The sequence below is a fragment of the Megascapheus bottae genome, chromosome 8 (genome assembly GCF_031878675.1).
Source record: "Megascapheus bottae isolate mThoBot1 chromosome 8, mThoBot2.hap1, whole genome shotgun sequence".
NCBI classification, from domain to species: domain Eukaryota; kingdom Metazoa; phylum Chordata; class Mammalia; order Rodentia; family Geomyidae; genus Megascapheus; species Megascapheus bottae.
The window spans coordinates 32,116,158-32,139,799 of NC_143516.1; the positions used below are offsets into that span (position 1 = coordinate 32,116,158).

General features: G+C 39.0%; 2 protein-coding genes across 8 annotated transcripts in view; both read left to right on the plus strand.

Moving 5' to 3' along the window:
* Nucleotides 1–6,078, plus strand: part of Fam184a (family with sequence similarity 184 member A) — a 92,750-nt gene extending 86,672 nt beyond the window's left edge. For 2 of the 6 annotated variants that reach the window (XM_090338210.1, XM_090338213.1), the window contains 3 exons: nucleotides 1,222–1,326; nucleotides 4,097–4,299; nucleotides 5,735–6,078. In XM_090338210.1, the coding sequence (XP_090194336.1) occupies nucleotides 1,222–1,326; nucleotides 4,097–4,299; nucleotides 5,735–5,816 (390 nt within the window). In that variant the 3' untranslated portion in view covers nucleotides 5,817–6,078. Of the gene's footprint in view, nucleotides 1–1,221; nucleotides 1,327–4,096; nucleotides 4,300–5,113 lie in introns of all 6 variants that reach the window. The other 4 variants (XM_090338212.1, XM_090338214.1, XR_016536477.1 and 1 more) reach the window with 3 other exon arrangements.
* Nucleotides 6,079–17,076: 10,998 nt separating this feature from the next.
* The window catches only part of Mcm9 (minichromosome maintenance 9 homologous recombination repair factor), a 67,361-nt gene continuing 60,795 nt past the window's right edge, over nucleotides 17,077–23,642 (plus strand). For both annotated transcript variants that reach the window (XM_090338215.1, XM_090338216.1), the window contains exons 1-2: nucleotides 17,077–17,350; nucleotides 20,338–20,656. In XM_090338215.1, coding sequence (XP_090194341.1) covers nucleotides 20,353–20,656 — 304 coding nt within the window. In that variant the 5' untranslated portion in view covers nucleotides 17,077–17,350; nucleotides 20,338–20,352. The remainder of the gene's footprint in view (nucleotides 17,351–20,337; nucleotides 20,657–23,642) is intronic.

Sequence of the window (23,642 nt, forward strand, 5' to 3'; positions counted from 1 at the left end):
CCATGCACAGAGGCCTAATAGTGGTCAAAGTGACAGCAGTAGACTCAGAAAATTACACTCTTCCTCATACATAAGATAGCCAGGTGCCAGTGGTTCATACAGTACTCCTAGCTATTTAAGAGGCCAAGTCTTGACTCAGGTTAAAGCCAGACAAAACAAAACAAAACAAAAAAGAAAGGATTCTATTCCCATTTAATGAGCAAAAGACAAACTAGAAGGAGACATGGCTCCATGGCTCAAGTGGTGGAAAGTACCAGACATATCAAGAAAGCAAAGCAAAAGCTTAATGGCCATGAGCTCAAACCCCAGTACTGGCCAAAATAAAAGCAAGTGAATTAAATTTATAACTGTATGTATTATATCTATGGTCCATAAATGGCTACTCATACTCCAGTTCTTACTGAAGGGCTGTTTACTTATACAATTGTGTTTTATCTTTACAACATGCAGGTATTAGACTTCAGAGAAAAACTTAACTTTGCAAAGCAACACATCTACTCAGGGCAAGGAGTGTAGCAAAGGATTATTTTATACTCTTCATACAATACCCTCATTCCTGGTCCATGAGGTGCCTGTGCTGAGATTAAGGATACGATTAGTGGTTAAGAGGAGATGAATAATCTAGTTCTGCTTGACTCCACGAGCGTCTGGTTCTACTAATGCACGCCCTTGCTCTACCCAAGCTGCTCTATCTGCTATGGCCTTCCCACAGTTCAGGGTTCAGTTATTGTCATTTGTTTTTCATGAATCAACAACAAAGGTTTTATCTCTGTATGGCCAATTCACTTTTTTCTGTTGCCCTTGCTCTAATGCCTTGATAGCTCAAGGGATAAAGTAAGACCAAGTCAAATCCATCTCCAGGAACTGAAAAATAGTGATAAGTCATAGTAGTGTCATCATCTTCGTGCACAGAAACTAGCTAAAAGTGAATACAAGTTGTACCTGATCTACATCCATCCTTATCTCTGTAAGGCAGGGTAGGGCCTTAAAGGAAAAGTGTTAAAGGGTAGGTTTGAGTACCAGAGCATAGGGTTCAAAAGGTGTTGGAAATTTAGCTACCCAGCAAGCTTTGAGGCTCTGGAAATCATGTCTAGAAGTTTTTGAACTGAGTATATAAACCATCAAGTTTTCTATTAAACTGAATTAAATAGCATTTATGCAGTTAAGTTTGTAAATATTCAATAGAAAATGTTGAAAGATGTTTATAATTCTTTTGCATAGGAGGATAATAAATTTTATCAGCTGGAATTAGTCAATCGAGAAACTAACTTCAACAAAGTATTTAATTCAAGTCCTACTGTTGGTGTTATTAATCCCTTGGCTAAGGTATGTGCTCTAGACATTATAAAAGAGGAATATACTTAAAAACTTTTTTAAAAATGTGGTGAACTATTTGGAGCAGTGTAGGATAAATCTCCAAAAAGTGTTTTCTTAAATGTAATAACCTAGCATTAAAATTGATATGTTCCTTGTTTTCTTTCAAAATGATCTTTTTTTCTGTTGATTTATATTTTATAAAGCCTTTATTAATATTGTAAAATATTGGGTCTGCCTTTTCGGTTTTTATATTTCTAGAGAAAACCAGTAACTTTAGTTAATTCATAGGCATTTCCTTAAGGATGTCACAATTCCTGGTGGGATCTGGAAAATACTCCAGCCTCAGATACCTAGCAGCTACTCCCTTGCCCAGGGATTACTGTCTTGATGGAACTCATGTGAATATTAGTTTTGTTGCCTAGCCATTTCAGAAAAAAAAAAGTCTTAAGTCCCTTATGTCTGCTCTTAAAATTAGAATTGTGGCCTACCTTGATGCCCTACTGCCCTCTCAGAGCAAATAGAAGAGCCTTGAAATAGAATACTATATCTTATACATTGTTTTACCTCAGGGCTCCAATCATAGTGCTTTAGGAAGAATAGGTATATTCAGTAAATACCAAACTGTAAAATTTTCTTACATTATCTTTTTTTTTTTCATCTGTTATGGTACTTTAACTCAAGGCCTGGATGCTGTCCTTCAGCTCTTTCCCTCAACGATAGCACTCTTCCAGTTTAAGCCACAGCACCATTTCAGGTTTTCTAGCAGTTAATTGGAGATAGAGTCTCACAGCCTTTCCTCCCCAGGCTGGTTTTGAACTGCAGTACTCAGACCTCAGCCTCCTGAGTTAGCAGCTAAGATTACAGGTGTGAGCCCTCAGGTCCCAGCTATAGTCCCCGCAAGCTATTCTGTGCATATATCAAATAATGAATAAATAACAAAGCCAGTATATGTTGATTTCATTGAGATTGTAAATCTTCAGGGGAGAAAGCAATAAAATAAAGTTAGTAGTGTTCAAACCATTTTTAAATCCTGCTAATTTCTACTAGGTGCTTACCCAGACATGTTGCTTTCCAAACATACAAAACTTAGGAACACTAAAGGAAAGAGCTGTCTTTCTTAAGTGCTACAAACTTTGAATGTTTTGTTAAATAGAATATTTTGTAAACGAGAATGACTAAAGAGGTATATTGCAGTATCTTCAGAACTGCCTGGCACAGAACTGCCTGAATAAGTAATTGACTAGTGAATGAATAGAATTCATTTTGTTTTTAATTGATAATTTAGAATGAAATCAGCTTTAAACTATAAACAAGACGAGTCCCATTGAAATAAGATAAATTACAAATATTTTTCATTTATTTTGTTATAAATTCATGACTGAAACTTTATCAGTGATACTTTTGATTTCTTAAATAAGTAGGTGCCCTCTGATGATAGAATAAGAAAACTTTAAAAATGCAGTTTTGTAAGAAAAGAACTTCCCAAATATTTTTGACACCTAACAATGACTTCAGTCTTCACAACTAGTTCAGCAAAAGGTATTACTCACTATTCCTTTCTTTCTGTGGTAATGCTAAAATAGGTTCCTTTTCAGAGACCATGAGACATAGAACATGACCGAGAAGGAAATATCTAGAGCTGAGATCATTGAGCTGTTAATGAACAAAAACTTCTACACATATTTGTTCAAATTCCAGATTTAATTTTACCAGAAGAAAGTCATAAGTTTCTAGTATATGACTAATTATTGAAATGTGAGAAAATTGGCCGAGTGTGGTAGCTTACACCTGTAATCCTAGCTACTTAGGAGGTGGAGATCTGAGGATCAAGGTTCAAAGCCAGCCCAGGCACAAAAGGACCTGAGACTCTTATCTCCAATTAACCTCTAGAAAATGGGAAGTGGGGCTTGGCTCAAGGGTAAGGCAGTAACTTTGAGCTGAAGAGCTCAGGGACAAGGCCCAGGCCAAGTTCAAGCCCAGTGACCTAAAAAAAAAAGAAATGCTTTGAGACTGAATCTAGTGGTTTAAAGTTGATAGGTTTTAACAGTCTGCAAGTAATTGTATTCCTTCTTTTAAAATGTCTGTTCCTTTTTAAAGACCAATTACAATATTTTTAATATTGACTAATTTTATTTTGTTTTTTCTTAAATCAGGAGCCAATTATTCAGCCAACTTATTGATAAATTTAGACTTCATATATAGCTTTTTTTCTCTCTTCAGAAAGATACCACAGCAAATTCAAAACCACATTATTTCTTTAAATCAACTTTAGGCCTTAAAATAAGAATATGAGATTGTTCCAAACTACATTGCCAACATTGTCTCATTCCTTTTTTTTCCCTAGGCAAGAACTGCCTCCCTTTGACAGATGGTTAAAGTTCACGGACCTCTGTTTTAAAATTATGTTTAACTTTACTCCTTTTCCTAATCTCAGCCTGAGTCCATTTAACCATGTGCATCTCACAGGGTCTACTCTTCCTGTCCTCTTGCCCCATTTCCTCCCACTCTTCTCCTTTCCCTTTGGTACTCACCCACTCCTTGCCACCTGGTTGGTTTTTCTCCCGGTAGCATGTCTGTCTGTGAGGCTTCCATGTGGATACACACTTTCAAGGATCCCCAGACCACTTTGGGTAACACTGGTTCATTCTACCATCATGATTTAACACAATGCTCCTAAGATTTTTTTTTTTTGGTGCAAAATTTCTAGCTTCTATTATTCCTCCCTTCTTTGTTTGTCCTTATGCAGGGACAATCCTTACATGTATTATTTTTAATGCAGCAAAAGAAGAAGAATGATAAAGCATCAACAAACAGGTTTGTGAGTGTTCCCAATCTAAGTGCTCTGGAATCCGGTGTTGTGGGCAATGGACACCCTAACCGCCTGGACCCCATTCCTAATTCTCCAGTCCACGACATTGAGCTCAACAGCAGCAAACCTCTTCCTCAGCCAGTGCCACCCAAAGAGCCCAAGACATTTTTGAGGTGAGCCCTGTCTCACCAATAGCTTGTTCTTTTTATAACTTGAGAATTTCACCTTCTCACATTACGTAAATCCACTACTGAGAGAGAAAACCTGAGAAATATTCTTGTGAAATACTTGCATAATATCAGGCCACCTCTTTAGAGAACATCTTCTTGAGTCTGTTCAGAGATTTCCCCCCCCCCCCCAAATTTCTTATCAGTGAGTTTTCTAAGTGCAGGAACAGCTGCTTCATGATTAGCATTGTTGCCAAATTTTGTTATTGCAGAACTTTAATTTTTATTTGTTAAATACTTTTGATTTCCGTCTTTATAATATCTTTTTGGTTAAAAAAAAGTCTGGTTTACCAGGCTTATTAAATAGGCCTATTTTGTTAAGTTATAAGCTCTGGAATCTTAATGGTTTACATAAGCAAAAATAAATTTAGAAAAAAAGTAATTTTAAAATTTGTATCTCGATTTTCTATTATGTCAGCGTTGACAAAATATATTAACAAATGAATTTGGAATGAAATTCAGTGATTTAACCAACCAATCATTACAGTTAGAAAGTTGATTTATGTAAACTTTTCTACTACTGACTTTATTTTGCTGCTTTGAAGTTTCTTCTTATTTTTTACTAAATTTCAGCAATGCCACTCACACAGGTCACACCTATAGAGTTTAGTTTTGTTATTCTACTAGGTGATTGATAACAGAGTTAACAGGCTAACAGTAAAAGATAGAGTTAAAAATAGTCAAATAGATTTGTGACTGTCTCCTGCTAAAATCTTTGTGTTGCTTATTTCCCTTCACCCCATGCATGGGTTCTGTTCAGGTATCAGTAAGGTGCATGTGCATGAGCTCCAGAAACATGACTACTGGAATTTCCATTACATTGTTGCCTGCCTTGTCATTTTCCCCAGACACGGTAGGGATTCTTTTGTTTTCTTAAGTAGTCCAAAGAATCTTTAGTTAAGAGTTAAGTGTAAGTTACACAAGTTGGAAAATACAAGCCAAATTGGATTTTTAAGGTACTTTTCATGGAGTATCAATTATGGAATTATGAAATGAATGTTTAATTGTGCAAATAGTAAAAAAAAACCCACTATACTATATTTCAGGACATATAGGTGAGGAATAAAATCTTGTATCTGATTCTGAAACTTTAAGTAAAAGGGTAGAAGCATTGGAAGAGAGGAACATGGTTGCCTCTTTCACACCATTTTCCTGGGAATACTTTATTTAAAGAAAGTGACATTATTTTTCTTAGTAGCTTGCTTTCTTGGAGTGGGGGTGTTGGATTCTAATGTCTAAACGGAGAGGTGGAGGCTCCCTAGCAGACTTCAGTGAGCCGCTGGCACCACTTGTAGTAACTTACACTGACGTGTTGTGTGCCTCCCTGTTACTTTGCAAAACCACTTCCCACTAGGTCACCCATCTCTCTTTATGAATTCAGCCCTCCCCAGAATGAAGCATCCCCAGCGGCCTCTCCAGACCCCCAGCGCCAGGAGTGGTTTGCCCGGTACTTCACCTTCTGAAAGGGCGGTGCTGCAGCTCTGTGTGGACTGACTGGAGCATGACTGTACACAATCCATTCTGAGGACACGCCTTCCTGAGCAAAACACTGTGAATGAGAAAGTGTGTGTCTCTCCAATTTGATAAAGCACTGTATTTCCTGAGATTATACATATATATATATATATTCGGATCACTCTATAAGGTACTCTATAATGTGTGTAATTATAACAATTATTTTTATTTGAGATGGAAATCTTTAACCTTTTTAATTACTGCATAATAAATTTTGTTAAATGAAACAATGTCCTCTTTGTTATGACAGCTTTAATTTTTAAATTGTGTGTGTGTGTGTGTGTGTGTGTGTGTGTGTGTGTATTATTGGGATTGTCGCTGAGAGCCTTGCATCTGCCAGGATCTACCACTTGAAGTATCCCCCCATCCTTGGTGGCTTTATCTGTCTTTCCATTAGGGTCTCTCATTTTTTCATTTCACCTATCTATGACTCCCGCATGGCTGGAATTACAGGAGCATATTGTTAGCCTTACCTTATGATTGAGATGGGCTCTCACTAGCTTTTTTTGAAAATGACAATCTTGCCAAGGGCTATCTACAAATTCAATGCAATACCCATCAATATCCCAATGTCATTCTTTAAAGAAATAGAAGAGGCAATTCAGAATTTCATATGGAATAAGAAAAGATCCCATATAGCAAAAACAATTCATAGCAGAAAGAACAGTGCAGGAGGAATTTCCATACCAAACTTTAGACTCTATTACAGAGCTATAGTGACCAACACAGCTTGGTACTGGCACTAGAACAGACCTGAAGACCAATGGAATAGAACTGTAGACCCAGAAATCAACCCACAGACCTATGGCCACCTAATCTTTGACAAGGGAGCCAAAAAAATAGAATGGAAGAAAGATAGCCTCTTCAACAAGTGGTGCTGGCAGAACTGATTAAGTACCTGCAGAAAACTAAAGTTGGATCCTTTTTGTCACCCTGTACCAGGATTAACCCCAAATGGATCAAAGACTTCGAGGTAAAAGAAGATACACTGAAAACTTTACAAGAAGAAATACGAGATACACTAGGTCTCCTTGGCACCGTTCGAAACTTTCTTAATAAAGACCCAGAAACACAACAAATCAAAGACAGTTTGTGTTGCTTCTCTGGGGAGCAACTCAGGAACAGGGAGGGACACACAGGGTCAGCCTGTAGTCCCCCTGAGCCGAGCGAGATGGTAAGTATCGGTGACCCAGCCCTCCCCCAATTACCGGGGAAGAAAAAACCACCCTGAGTCAGGAGCAGTGTTAACCATGAAAGCACATCAGATCTCTCCGCTGATCTCTGCTGATCTGATCTGATGATCTGTTGATCTCTCTTTATTGTGTCAGACAATTAGTTATATACTGTTGGGGTAAGAGAAGGTGGGAACTGGGAAGCTAGCCAATAGGAAGAGGGCCACCTTGCTACCACTAAGGGTCTGGGGGTGACTTTCAGGTACTGGGCAGGACCAGTGCAGGAAAGCGTGCGAGACCTGCGCTGCTTCGAGACCCTCGAAGCTGCAGGAGGCTCAATTGAGTCACATACACAGAGATGCCTTAAGAGAGGTATGCAAGGAGTGACTGTCTGGCCAAAGCCCTTTAATTGCTGCTGAGCCAGAATCAGGCCTCAGAGATGGAGGTCAGGCCCCAACAAGTTTGTATAAGTGGGACTGCATTAAACTGCAGAGCTTCTATATGGCAAGGGATATAGCTAGCAAGCCAGATTGACTTTTAACCAAAGCCTGCCCAATCTCCACTTCTCAAGTAGTTGGGATTACAGGTGTGTACCACTATTCCAGGACCGTTTTTGGTTTTTTGTTCTTTTTTTTTTTTTTTTTTTTGGTGGATCATGGGTCTTGAACTCAGCCTGGGTGTCCGTGTCCTTCCTGAGCTCTTCAGCTCCAGGCTACCACCCTACTCGTGAACCAAGCCCCACTTCCCATTTTCTAGAGGTTAATTGAAGATAAGAGTCTCAGGTTCTTTTGTGTCCCGTCTGGCTTTGAACCTTGATCCTCAGATCTCAGCCTCCTGAGTAACTAGGATTACAGGTGTGAGCCACAGCGCCTGGCCTTATTCCAGGACCATTTTTTTTTTTTTGCCAGTCCTGGGCTTGAGCTCAGGGACCTGAACACTGTCTGTGGACTTTCTCAAGACTAGAGCTCTGCCACTTGAGCCTCAGCACCACTTCCAGCTTTTTTCTATGTATGTGGTACCGAGGAATCAAACCCGGGTCTTCATGCATGCTAGGCAAGCACTCTACCACTAAGCCAAACTCCCGGCCTATTCTAGGACTTTTTAAGTACCTTTATATGCTAGGTAAAACTTGTCTACAAATGATATCTAATCATTTGACTTTAATAATTGTAACAAGATACAGAGATAAATGTTATAATCCATTAACATCTTCTATTATCATGTATAATTTTAACAAAATAGTGTACATTTACAAAACTAGACTAAAAGAACTTATGTATATTGTGGACTTTCAGATATATAAAATGTTGCCCATTTACATGATTTTTTATTTTTTTAATCTGATGAGATCTACAATGTTGTAATACAGTTAGAATGCAGAGTTAATTTTAAGCTTTATGGCTAAAAATTATTATGTGAAAAGATACCCAAATTCTGTTTCACCACGTTTTAGAAAGGAGTTTGTTAGCTATTTAAGTGAACAGTCTAGTACTGACACTGAACATTTGCTTAACACCCCCCCCCAAAGGTCATATTGTTCAACCTTTGATTTCTTTAAGCTTTCATCTGTTTTAGCTGAAAGTTTTATTCTGGGGCCTAAAAAAATGATGCATTCATTTCTAAGAATCCTAAATGTAGGTGATTCAATAATGTAATTTTCTTTCTTCCCTTCCTCCCCTCACAAGATAGGGTCTCTATATAGCCCAAGTTGGCCTTGAACTCTCCAACTTCCTGTGTCAGTCTCTTAAGTGCTGTGATCACAGGCTAATAATGTACCCATTGTGAGGAATGTGGTGAATGGGATCAATGCCACTATAATGCATCACCTCTGAATGATTACAATAACCTTAGAGACCAGCTTTTAAAAATGGTGCCTGTGCATCAGGCCCAGTGCTAAGGAGCACTGTAGAGGTTTGCTCACTCAGTGTCACAAAATGCTCAAGGGACAAATCATCCCATATGTGTTTGCATGGTTTATAGCTTGTTTTTTTATCTCAAAAAATTTCTATGAAGTGTTTATTTTGAAATTTTTTCAAGTAAGAAATTAACATTTCTAAGGCAATGGGCCATGTTCATTTCAGAAATGGATTGTAGTTATAGCACATATCCTTGGCCCTAGTGCATACTTAACCACCTGACACACTTTGTTAACCCAGTATGAGTTATTAGTACTTGTGCCACCAGCAGCTCCTGCAGATACTGGCATACAAACGATGGATAGACAGCTGTCCTCCCTAAGCTAGCTGCAGGTGTGCTGATTCTCCACAGCCTCATGCAGGATGAGTGTCAGGAGAGCTGCAAAGGAGATCTATGCAGGAGGTGGTAGGGGTAGAGAAGGAAGTAGTTTGCTGAGATACGTTCAGGAACGCTTGACCTACAATCAGTGGTAATATACTGTCAGTAGATGATGAGGAGAAGGAAGTACCCAGAGAGACAGACCAGGGGCAGAAACCATTCCAGGCAAAGCTGAAGTAAGAGTGGATGGCTAAATCCATGGAACCACTTGCAGTCCTGTTGGCCACTGTGGAAGGAACGTGTTGGGTAAGAGAAGGCATCTTGAGGGCGGTCATCTCTTGAGCTTCTACCTTGACTGAGACACTTGTTTTTATCCCTGTGACAACTTAGATGAAACATACATTCTCCAGCTATACACAATCACAATCACAACTAACTGGCAAGGACTGAAACCTGTTTGATCTTTTATTCAACACTTCCTATTTCCTAGTGTTTAACTGGAGATAATTTCCTAGACTATGTTTGAACTTCAGTCCTCAGATCTCAGCCTCCTAAGTAGCTAGGATTACAGCCATGGGCCACCAGCATCCAGCTGCCAAATACATTTTAAGTTACAAAGAAATATATATCCCTAAAATCTTAAAAGATAGACAAAACCATTGAGACAGTCCATTTCTTGCAATCAGTCCTTGACTGAACTTGCTCCTTCAGAGGAAACTCCTTTTCTGAAGCTCCCTGGCATGGCTCTGCCACCACCAACCATTACCTTTACTACTGTGACAGAGTAATAAAACCATACTTTCTATCCTGGCTTCCTAAAAGATAATGTGAAATTGCTTATTAAAAATCAAATTCAGGGTCAGGATCTGGTGGCTCACATCTACAATCCTAGTTAACTCAGGAAACTGAGGTCAGATGATCAGATTTTGAACCCACCTGGGCTAAATAGTCTCCTGGAGGCTCTTATCTCCAATTCACCACCAGAAAACCAGAAGTGGGGTTGTGGTTCAAAGCAGTAGTACATTAGCCTTGAGCAAAGAAGCTCAAGAACAGCGCCCACGCTGAGTTCAAGTGTCAGGACTGACTCCCTCCCCCCACAAAAAAAATAATTTGGGAAAAGTTATAAATTGCTAGAGGTAAGGAAGTAGTATTCTTAGAAAACAAAGTACATATAGCTGAGAAATGTAAATGTGATTGTCAGTTAATCATGATAAATTACGTTTATATTTAAACCTGTCCACATAATTGGAGTTAATCTATCTTCAGCTTCTTAAATGCAAGGAGTAGATAGCTGGGCTTAATTAGGATTAAGGTACATAAGGGTGGGAGGGCTCAAGATGTTTTCAGAGATCAGGATTAACGTTCTTTGGAGGTTTTTGTTTGTTTGTTTGTTTGATTATGCAGGTCTCAGTCTAGCAACGTTCTAGATCTTTTTTATTTTTTATTTTTAAATAATTTATTAACGTTGATTTTTACATCATATTTTAAATGACAAGTTTAACATACAAGTGTTCAAGGAAGGACAATCACTGGGACTTAGTATTTAGAACTTAATCGCAATTAGGCTAAGGGTTTGTATGTCATAGAAACATATTAATTTATGAAATAAAACATTATGTCTATAGAGTCACAGGTTTTTATGTCTATATAGTTATGTTTGTATTTCCATTACCATGTCCATAGCTTTGGGTATGCAGTTATTGAGTCCTTGCTCTTGTACTCTTTGGATTTAATAGCCACATATTAAGGATACCATGCGCCTTTTGATCCTTAGGTCTTGACTTGTCTCACTCAACATGATTCGCTCTAGATTCTTCCACTTCCCTGCAAATGCCATTATTTTATCTTGTCTGTTGACTATGTAGAATTCCATTGTGTATATATATACCACATTTTCTGTATCCATTCATCTGCAGTAGGGCATCTGGATTGTTTCCATTGCCTGGCTATTGTGAACAGTGCAGAGATGAACATAGCTGAGCAGGTGTCCTTATAATATCTTGGGTCATGATGTTCAGGATAGATGCCCAGAAGTGGTATGGCAGGATCGTAGGGAAGGTCAATTTTCAGTTCTTTAAGAAACCTCCACACTGCTTTCCAGAGTGGCTGAACTAGTTTGCATTCCCACCAGCAGTGCAGTAGGGTTCCTTTTTCTCCACAACCCTGCCAGCAACTGTCATTGTCTGAGTTCAAAATCTTGGCCATTCTTGTTGGGGTAAGGTGGTATCTTAGGGTTGTTTTTATTTGCATTTCCTTTATGACCATAGATGATGAACATTTTCTCATATGCTTTTCTACCATTTTAATCTCTTCTTCTGATAATTCTCTCTTTAGTTCCCAAGGCTAGTACTCCAGTGTTACACCACTTTATCCACACCTCCACTTCTAGCTTTTTGGTAGTTAATTGACTGATTGTCCAGTGGCTAGATTAGAATCCCAGGCTTGAGCCACAAACACCCCTTCCTCATAGATGCACAACAGACATTCCTTGAACTGCCTTACTTTAATGTCAAGCTGATTTTTATACATATCTCTTGATGTTTTGTTCTTATTTTATTCTGTCACTTTTTATTGCTTGTTATATGTAGAATTATTGTTTCCTTTACCCTGTATCTATTCCACATCTCAAATATTAAGCTCCTTATTTGAAGCTTTCCCTAAATTCCCTAATTTTAAATCTAATTTGCACATTTTAAATCTAGAGTGAAACAGAGGCTTAGGGGAGAATGGCATCTGTGGCACTACACTGGAGCTAGAATTCGAAGATGGGGCCTTACATCATGGAGCTGCACCTGATTTGCTCTGCTGTGCTTTTCATCGTGTGGTAGAGAGTACAGTTTGCTGAGTGTAGCTATGTTTCAATGACTGTAATAATATAATTTACTTTAATTAGCAGTCAAAATCGACTTGAAATCACCAAATAACCCAGCTTAGAAATAAATTTCTACATAGATCAAATGACTTGATAAATGTATGAAGACGCTTATGCTGAATGAAGGACAATCTTTTCAACAAATGGTGCTGAGAAAACTTTGCAAAAGAATGGAGTTGACCCTTAGCCTTATACTACATATTAAAATTAGCTCATAATGGATCAAAAATTTAAATGGAACAACTACAAGTGTAAAACACTTAGAAGAAAGTATGGGATAAAACCTTTATGACTTGAACTTTGCTCCTCGTTTCTTGAACATTACTCCAAAACACAGGCAATAGGCAACAGATAAATTTGGATTCCATAAAAAGTTTAAACTCTTGGGCACCAAAGGGCACTATCAACAGGATAAAAAGACAATAAAAAAAAAAGTGGCAGAACATATTTTGCAAAGGGCTAAGCATTCAGAATAATCACGAATTCCTAAAACTTAGCAAAGAGTAAAAAGCAAATGAGTGCAGGGAATTTGGCCTAGTGGTTAAAGTGCTTGCCTAGCATGCATGAAGACCCGGGTTCGATTCCTCGGCACCACATGCATAGAAAAAAGCCAGAAATGGTGCTGAGGCTCAAGCGGTAGAGCTCTAGCCTTGAGAAAGTCCAAGGACAGTGCTCAGGCCCTGAGCTCTCAAGCCCAGGACTGGAAAAAAAAAATGAGCAAATGACTCAGACACTTCTCCAAAGATGTTAAAATGGCCAACAACAATGAAAAGATGTTTAACTTTACTAGTTAATACAGAGATGTAAGTTATAGAATGGCTGTAATATTAAAAAAATGTAAACTTATAAGTGTTGACAAGAATGCCAAATTGGAGCCATTGTGAATGTGCATGAAATAGTGAAGCCATTGTGTAAAAGTTTGTCAGTTCTTCAAAGAGCAACATAAATGACTATATGATCCAGGAAGTCCATTCTACATACATGTACAAAATTAAACTTGAAAATGGAAACTTGGGGCAAATACTTGTATACCAATGTGCTTAGTAGTGTTTTTTCATAATAGCAGTAAGGTAGAAACAACCCCAAACATCAATTGATGAATGAAGAAGCAAAATGTGAATACACACAATAGAAAATTGACCAGCATTGCTGGGAAAGTATCATTCAGGCTTGTAATTCTAGCTAGGCAAGAGGCTCAGACCAGGGGATCACTGTTCAAAGCTCAGTGAGGCAGTCTGTGACACTATCTTGAATTAATCAGAAAAATGTCAGATCCGGGCATGGCTCAAATGGTACAGCATCAACTGTGAGCAAGTTAGCCAACAGAGCATGGGTCCCTGAGTTCAAGCCCTAACACACACACACACACACACTATTCTCCTTCAGGGGAAGAAATTCTGAGATGTGTTTAAAACCCCTCACGATGTGGTTAAAACCCCTTAAAAGCACTTGCTAAATGAAATAAGCCCACAAAAAGGACAAACTGTGTGACTCTAATTATATGAAACTACCTAGAATAGAAGAGGTAAATTCAGGAAATGGAAAGTAAATGTTACTAGAAGCCAAAGAAAGGGCACAATGGAATGATTGATGGGTATAGAGTTTCTATGCAGAAAGGTTTTTATTGATTTTTTTTCTAATCCTGGAGATGACAGTGAAGTTACACAAGATGGTCAGTGAACTTAATGTTCCTGAATGGTATACTTTACAAGAGGTTAAAATGGTGCATTTCATGTACATTTTACCACACTAACAAAAGGACTAGGTAGCAGAGACCTATCTCCATGATTGCATTGTCTTCTGAGTAAACATAATACTTATATTAGAGATGACTGTATATTAATAAGGGATAATATTTTCTATTTTATTCCATTTGCTTTTTATCTTTATACAATTTTCTATAAGTATGTTTATACTTTGGTATAAGTTTAGGTCTCATGTTTAAACATTTATTACAGGTGGTAAATAATGAGGTAAGATGACCTCTCACACATGAAGAATTTCACAATCAACTAAAGTAGTCTTAAGCATTTATACTTCCCATTTCTGCTTTTTGGGACTTCTTCATTAAATGAGATTCTACTGCCACCTGCTGAGAATTCTAGTTGCTTCCACTGTGAAGTCTTTTCCATGCCCTCATGCTGAATTAAGACATCTCTTCCCAGGAGTTCTCCGTTACAAATGGTCATTCAACAAACATCTCGAGTCTCCGGCATAATTTAAAGTGGTTGGAATAATTTTTTTTTTAAATCCCAAGTGTTCCTATAGCATCATTATGAAGCACAGATGAGAAGCAGAGGAGCTAGACAATATATTGACACAATGAATGGTAGAAAAATGCTAACTCCTTGAGCAAAATGAAATGGTAGGACAGGAGTTCAGAGACTGAGAATGGTGGAGCATGATGCAGTATTGATTAGCATGGCAGCTCAGCCTCACTAAAGGATGATAAAGATTTGTTTTCTGTTTTTCCTAGTCGTGTGCAAGTAAATTACCATGTAATTATCTTTTGGCTTTTCCTTCAGGTCCAATGCTTGATTCCTACATATTACTGAAGGAATTTAGTGAAATAGGTCTAGATAGGAAGGAAACTGACACCCTATGTATGTGTTAATATCTGTGTGCACAGGTGTGAAAAAGTCTAAATGGCCAATTTATGTTTTAGTTCAAATACACCATACATATACACAGCTTCATCCCCAAAGAATTAAAAAGCAACTACAATTGAACAGAGTGAAGATATCTAATAAAAATTATAGTCTTCCTGGGTGCCTGCAGTTTCAGCTACTCAAAAGGCTGAGATCTGAGGACCACAGTTTGTGTTTTATTATTGTTGTTACTAATTCTCTAAATTCTCTATTTTTTATTATCTTTAAGTAGTTGTACAATTGAACATGTCAGTTGATATAAAATCAATCCTTTGGATAGTAAGTTTGGGAAATAGAAAAAACTGTCCTAGCCTTGAATTCTATAAGGAATTACCTGAGACATTTAGATGAAGTCATGGTCAGGATTCTTGATAATTTTTCTAACAAGAAAATTGGGTGAGATGACCTCCTCAAGGTGATTTGTGAAGTAACCATTGATAAGGGGAAATTACAACATTTAAGAATAACTCAATTGTAAGAAATTGTGTAGGAACACTAAAAAAAGCTCTCTCTAGTCTCACTTGACCCAAGAATAGAAATTAAATGAAGTTAAAGAAGTCCCTTGGACATTTTTCAGTAATACAACATAGCCTAGCTAGGCTTTTGGCTAGTAAAGCAAGTTTATAATCTAAGTCACTAATTTTTTTTTTTTTTTTGCCAGTCCTGGGCTTGAGCTCAGGGCCTGAGCACTGTCCTTGGACTTTCTCAAGGCTAGAGCTCTACCACTTGAGCCTCAGCATCACTTCCGGCTTTTTTTCTATGTATGTGGTACCGAGGAATCGAACCCTGGTATTCATGCATGCTAGGCAAGCACTTTAACCACTAGGCCAAACTCCCAGCCCTAATTTTGTTTTTTATCTGTGACACAAAATCAAATTCCTTGGAGAGGTTAGAACTAAATCAAATTATGGAATCCTAATCTATTATGACTATCTCATCACAAACAAAATGAGAGTTTCACTTAGGAAGACACCTATAACTGAATTCATTTTAGTTTCTAAATTTCACTCTTTGGTCAATTTCCAGAGCAAAGTTCCACATCATAAAATCCAGCAGACATAATTTTGATTGGGACCTTTCAGAACAGATGTTGGTCACCCACTATGGGCAAACAGCTTTAGCCATGCATTCCAAAAGCATCAGTGCAATCACCAGTTCATGATGCCTTCATGTATGATTTAATTGTAAGATGTCTCTTCAGGAAAATTAAAACTCAATTTGCTATGTGGGAAATACTATAAACCATTTTAATATTGTGGAAAAGCCACTGAGTTCCTTTTATTTAATAACTCCATTGAATATTATATATCAATTGTGGTTCCAACTATGTTTGAAGCTGATGTTAGCCATTTTTCCTCAGCTAATCATTTAACATAGGGCCGCGGCTGTTTTTAAAGATCACTATCAGATCACTGGTAGAGGATTTGCCCCGCATGTGTAAGGCATTGGCTCAATCGTAAGCAAGCTTACGATCCAAGTCACTAGTCCTGTTTTTTATCTGTGATACAAAATCAAATTCCTTGGAGAGGACAGAACTAAATCAAATTATGGAATCCTAATCTATTATGACCATCTCTGGCTATTTCATTGCAAACAAAATGAGAGTTTTACTCAGAAAGACACCTCTAACTGCACGTGGCTATCTTCTCTCACGGTCTCATGACTTCTCTTTACAGTGTATTTGTACTCAACATTGACTTTTTTTTTTAAAGATACCATCCTAATGGATGAGAGGCCACCCCAACGACCATATTTTTAACTCAATTACTTGTTATAAAGATGTTATTTAGAAGGAAGGTTCTGGGGCTTAGGAATTCTCGCTATCTTCTTCTTTTAAGGGAACACAATTCAGTCCACACACCACCTGAGCCAGGAAACAACTGATGACTGACGTCAGTGGGAAGCTGTGAGCAAAGAAAAGCGCTTTAAACAAGTGCTGATACCCATAGGCAAAACAGTGACCTAAAAAGCATAGAACTTACCTCTAATTAGATCACACAACTTATAAAACATAAAAACAAAATCTCTAGCTTTTACCAGAAAACACAGGAGGAGAGCTTTTGTGTTTTGGGGTTAGGCACAGTTCTTAAAACACAAACCCCAAGGCTGCATGCCAGCACAGCCAGCTTGGTGCCAGGCGCCCGGGCGAAGCCCCGCCCCTTCCTCTACGCCCCGCCCTCCCGTCTCCAGTCCCCGCCCCTCTTTGCATCCCGCCCAGCTCCGCCCTCCGCGGGCGACTCGCGGCGCCGAGCTGGGCGCGCGCCCGCCGGCCCGCCCGCTGGCGTCTCCACCCGGAAGAACCACCTAGGCAGGAGGAAAGTTGGGTCGATGGAGCGCGGGCCTGAGCGGGCCGGGCCGGACTTGGGCGCGAGGCAGGCCTGACGGAGGCCGCGCGCCCCCGTGCGATCGCGCGCACGCCCCGCCCCCGCCGGCTCCGCGCGTCCCCAGGCCGCGTCGGCGACCCCACCGCGAGGCCCGGGGGCCTCCCGCGCTCTCCGGTGACTTCAGACCCTGCGTGTCGGCCCGAGAGTGACAGCCGCCACCGCGTTTCCCAGGTGACGATTCTTTTTTTTTTGGCCTACTGCAGTTAGTTCCAAGTCTTGTCCACGTCCTTTTTTTTTCCAAGTTCAAAAACTACTCAGCTTCGCGATTTGCTGCGTGAAGCAGCAGCCGGAGAGCAAAGCCTTGGACGAGTCCGACCCGCGGAGGTGTTGCGGGGCGAGGCCTGTTAGCCGAGGACCGGTGGGTTAAGAAAAAAAAAGAAAGTTCGGAAGCACGCCTCCGGGAGCGCGCCGACTCCGCATTCTCCGGGAGGCCGAGCGGTGGCTGCGGCGCGAGGCGGCGCCGGGCCGCCGGGCTGGGCGCGCTCGCCCCGCCCTCGGGGGCGTGGCCGCTCGTCGTGGGGGCGTGGCTTGTGGAAGGGGCGGGGCCACCAATTCTCCCGGAGATTTGGTGTACCTACAGGAGTCAATAAAGCCAAATGATTTCATTTTGACCCCAAATTCTCCGGGAAAGGAAAGAGAAGTTGAGGTGTGTGCAAAGACCTTGCTCAAAACAGTAAGTGCCTCAAATCAGTTGCCTGCATGAACATGGATTAGCAAGAAGTTTGACTAGTAGGGGGCAGATGTGGAAAACGAAGGCTCTTTCCAAATAGCCTGAACAATATAAAAGTGCAGGTGTGACTAAGCCGAAATATCATCTGACCTTAATTTACATCTTAAATTCTGCAGCTGCCCTCTCTTCCTGGTGTCTATGGAGCCCTTTTTCCAAAATGTTCAATGAACATAAGATCTGGGAGATTCTCCCTGAGCCCCTCTCAGGAGCCCAGTGTTTTTTGTTATTTGGTTGTTTAAGCAAAACTACATTGTGGGAATCTGTGTGCTCATTATTTCCCAAATGCTGTTTCTGCTTCATATTAACAGAATTTAAATTATCTAACAATAGTTAGTAGTGATTATGATTTACTCACAGTTGTTTTTTTTTGTCCACTTCTTTTTTGGCAATATTAGGGATTTGAACTCTGAGCTTCACTCTTGAGCTCAGCCTTTTAAGTTTCAGATTGATTTTTAAGTAGGGTCTGAATTTTTCCTTGGGCCCTGCCTTGGACTGTGACCCTTCTAATTAGACTTCCTGCATTGCTGGACTAACCCGTATACACTGCTAGGCCAAGCTTATTTGTTGAACTGAGATCTTGTTAACTTTCTGCTCAGCTGCCTCCACTTGCTACCCTCCAGATCTCTACCTCCTGTGTAGTGAGCTAGCTACCTTTCAATGCCCTACTTTCCCTCGTTCTCTTTGGGCATATTACTTTTATATTCTTACTCTCATTCTGGCCTTTGAAGTTATAAGAATTCTTGGCCTAACTGTGTTATATCCTTAAATTTTTCACATATTGCAACATAATAGATTCTCAGAGCAGGCAAAATATTTCTAGTAGCATAAATTACATATACTTAGGATGCTAACCCTATGAACTTCATAAGTCTTCATATTTGTTTAAGCTTAATTTGATAAGTGCTAAGCGAAATAAGTCAAATTTAAAGACAACTTTTCCTGTGGTGCCTAATCTGTTTCCCAAGCAGGTAAGAGTTTTTACATTTGTTATTGTCCTGTGTAGTTAACTTACCATCTCTTTTGAATGTAATTCCTCTCTCCTTTGAAGGTGCTCTTTAAATTTGACTTATTTATTCAGCTTTACTGAAGCCTATAACTTTTTCTAGAGAGAAAAAAATTAGGAAACACATTAATCTTCATATATACACTGCTGAAGTGAACTATAATTCAACTTACACCTGGCTGTCATGCTAACTAACAATGGAGAATATTTGTGGATGAGGATGTGTGTAATTAAAAAGAATGATATACTATTGTCTGAATAAAACCTAGAGCTAACTTTCTTAAGAAGAACTCTACTGGGAATATGGTAAGCAAAAGAAAGACTTGTGTTTAGGATTTTATTTTTGAGCCAGGCACGGTGGCTCATGCCTTTAATCCTAGTTACTCAGGAGGTTGAGATCTGAGGATCATGGTTCAGAGCCAGCCTGGGCACTAAAGACCATGAGACTCTTACTCCAATTAACCATTAGAATACCGGAAGTGGTGTTGTGACTCAAGGGGTAGGGTAGTAGCCTTGAGCTGAAGAGCTCAGCGATAGCACCGAGCCCAGAGTTCAAGTCCCACAACCGACCAAAACAAAAAAAAATTATTTTTTTGTTTTTTTAATTGTAATTGATACAAGGGTTACAGTTATATTCACCAGATAGAAGGTGCATACTTCACAAACATTTATACCCCTTCTCATGTTTTTGTCCCCATTTCCTTCCCCCACCCCCCTCCTCTTCTCTTGTTTCCCCCCTTCCCTTTCCTATTTCAAATAAACAAATAATTGTATATACAATATACCAGATAACAAGGTAAGATACTGTAACAATAACCAAGGGACAACAAAAGAGATGAGAAAAAACATAGTACATTAAGAACAACAATCACACATTATATGGCTCTTGTTTCCATATCCCGTAGGTCCTTTCATTTAGCCTCATCCTATATATATCTAGGTTTTGAGCTATTGTAATTCTGTGCTAGCAGAGTCCACGCTTTGTACTAATTATTACAAATAAGGGAAACCATTGAGCATATGTTCCTTTGGGTCTGGCTTACTTCACTTAATATGATTTTTTTCAAGTCTATTTCCTTGCAAATGGGATGATGTTGTTCTTTGTGATGGCAGCATAGAATTCCATTGTGTTTAAATACCACATCTTGTTGATCCAATCATCTACTGAGGGGATTTTTAGTTTTGAGAGCAAGTGTGGGGGGAGGGTGGAAAGAGGCAGAGGGAATTTTTTGACTTAAATTTAACTTTTCTCATTTTTAAACTACATATTTTATATGACTAACAGATAATTCAGATGTGTAAGTTCAGATATTGCTTTATGATTATAGTGTTAACTCAAGTTCTGATGATTTATAACTAATTGGCCTTGTTAAATTTTATGTTAATCCTAAATATTAAAGGAATAATATCTTTATTTTTCTTTAGTGATCTAGATTCAAGATGAATAGCGATCAAGTTAACCTGGTGGGTCAAGTGTTCGAGTCTTACGTTTCAGAGTACCATAAGAACGATATTCTTCTGATCTTGAAGGAAAGAGATGAAGATGCTCATTATCCAGTTGTGGTTAATGCCATGACCCTTTTTGAGACCAACATGGAAATTGGAGAATACTTCAATGTATTTCCCAATGAAGTCTTAACTATTTTTAATAGTGCACTCCAGAGATCAGCCTTGACAATATTCCAGTCCCTTTCTCAAACTGAGGATGTCTCTATGAAGCCGAATCTTCATGCCAGGGTATCAGGTAAGTCTCTTAAGGATGTTGCTCTCGTGTCATTTTCTAGAACCAGTTAAAGCTCCAAGTACTGTTGAGATAGTTGATACTTACACTTAAAATATAGATACTATGTATGCCTGCATGTCTCTTTTTTGAGATTACAGTGATTATCTTTTGGGATGCTTGTCTTGTGGACAGTTGGCAGGGAGATGTGTGGAAAACAGTATTTCTGAATCTATATTTCTATGTGTATGTAAAATTGTTATTAGCTTTTGTAACTACAAAAATTAGGAAAGTGGTGGATTTTGTCCAGTGACCTTCAAAACATTCTAGGAAATTGATTAATTTATGTATTAAGATTATTATTGGGCTAGCTACCTATTAGGAACTCACTATTTTTGTTGTATGTGTGACAGATTTAGCAGGTTAGTTTTAATCTGCAGTAGAACAAATAGCAACTTGTGAAGACAAACTTGTGTCTTTGAGTTCCTACCACCAAATCTTTGGTTTTTGCCTTTTGATTTTTGTTTTCAAAATGATGATGATGATTACTTTGCCCGTACTGGGCCTTAAAATCTTGGCCTGGGCACTGTCCCTGAGCCTCTTTGTGCTCAAGGCTAGCTTTCTACCACTTGAGCCACAGCACTACTTGACAGCTCTTTTGAGTAGTTTATTGGAGATAAGAAGCTCATGGGGACTTTTCTGCCGGGGTTGGCTTCAAAGTGCAGTCCTCACATCTCAGCATCCTGAGTAGTTAGGACTATGGACATAAGCCAACAGCAGCTAGCTTTCTAAATGATTATTAACAGGTAGATGGAAATGAAGAGCCAGTTGTAAGAATTTTAAGAAAAAGAAGCCCTACAGTGTAACAGTTCATTCTAGGAAATTATTTCTTGGAAGACAGTACTGGATCATGAAAGAAAAACTGAATTTAAAAGATAACTATTTAAGCCAGTTGTGGCTCACGCCAGTAGTCCTAGCTACTAAGGAGTCTGAGATCTGCGGATCACCATTCAAAGCCAGCCTGGGCACTAAAGTCCAAGAGATCTTATCCATAGTTAACCACCAGAAAACCGGAAGTGACATTGTGACTCCAGGAGTAGGGAGGTAGCCTTGAGCTGAAGAGCTCAGAGACAGCACCCAGGCCCAGAGTTCAAGTCCCATGATCCTCCTCTTCCCCACCCCCCCAAAAAAATGGTAACTGTTTAGAGTTGCTTCTCTGGTTTGGGAAACTTAAGTACTTATTGCTTGTGTGTGCCTGCCTTCCTCTTATACTTGCTTTACATCAGAATAATAAATGATTACTTTCTTTTAAGCACACGATACTTTTGTATTCAGAGGAAAGAAGTGAGGAAAGAATGGAGGAAAGAGATTGATTACTTTATCTCACTAAACCTCAGTTTCTTCTTCACATGCAGACTCACCTCTAGACTCCCTACAAAGCCCCAAACCTACTAAAAAATACTTTAAAGGTGTCATCATTGTATAAATGAATGAAGACTGGTACATTTTCTTGTTATTTTAATTAATTAATTAATTAATTTTTGTCAGTTAGGGCTTGAATTCAGGGCTGGATGCTGTCCCTTAGCCTCTCTGTGCTCAAGGCTAGTGTTCTACCACTTGAGCCACAGTGCCACTTCTGGTCTTTTCCGTTTATGTGGCACTGAGGAATGGATGCTTCATGGATGACTAGGCAAGCTCTACCATGAAGCCATATTCCCAGCCCTTCATTTTATTTTTTTGAGAAATATTTGGTAATATGAAATGCAGTCATAATTAAATTCAAAACCATACATTTCTTTCATTAAAAAAAGGAAAGAAAAGAAAATGGAGCATTTAACCAAGCACAGTACTGTTTGCTTATAATCCCAGTTTTGTATACGTAGGAGGATTAGGGTCTAAGGCTGCTCTGGGCAAATAGCATTAGATCCAATCCAAAAAATAAATAAATAAATAAAAACCAGTGTCCAAGGACAGCTCCCAGGCCCAGAGTTCAAGCCTCAGGACTGGCAAAAAAATCATGGCATGGCTCAAGTTGTAGAGTATGTAGAGTGTGCACCATTTACCTTACAGTACATTTGAGGATAGGTGCCTGTAAGCAACAAGAATATTTACATTATTCCAAAACAGTTAAGAGTCACTAGAGTAGAACTACTTAGAAGGAACTAAATGTTTGAAAAATGGCCAGATATTTCACATAAATGAAAAAAGTAGCTTTTGTATTTATATTTCCTACTCTAAAATTTTTTGAGATCATTATGCCTACTAAGATTATCATGCTTCAGAGCACTAAATAAACTCTAGAAATAGTGAGGATTGTTAAATGAGTCTTAACTCTGAAATGGTATTTAGGGAACAGTTCTAGTTTCTCCTATGTTTAGATACCTTCCCAAGCTATTTAAATATTAAAATTATCTCCTAAATGACCCTATCCATTTCACATAAATTTAGCCTGAAAAACGAAATCGTATAATATGTTGCTGCCTTAGGAATACTCATTCTATGAACATGGTATATATAGGAAATTGCTAGACTCAGGGCAAATGAAAAACAACATGATTTTGGTCTAAAGGAGCTGAAGACTCAGGAGACAGTTCTCTGGTTAAATAGTTACCAGATGGCATCTGTATGCCCCTGGGTATATGGACTTGGACATGTTAAACAGCTGTGGAGAAGCTTGGTAGCAGACTGTGCGCATGCATCACTCAAGACACATGTTAGCCCTATTAGCTCACAGAACAGGGTGTAAATTCTCCTGGGGGTCATCACTGGACCTGTCTAGAAGGACAAGTAAGGCCAGCAAAGGATGCAAGCATACCAGTCAGTGTGAATAACATGTGAAAAAACTGAGGGCTAGAAATAGTCTGGTTTGGGTATGTTGCAACTCCCTCTTGGCCTTCTGATGAGGCAATTATTAAAACCCCAAGATAGTTCTGTTGTTCACTTTCCATATGAAAATAAAAGTTTCTGGTCTATTTTTCTAGGAAATACATTGACTTGTATTCTCTCAATT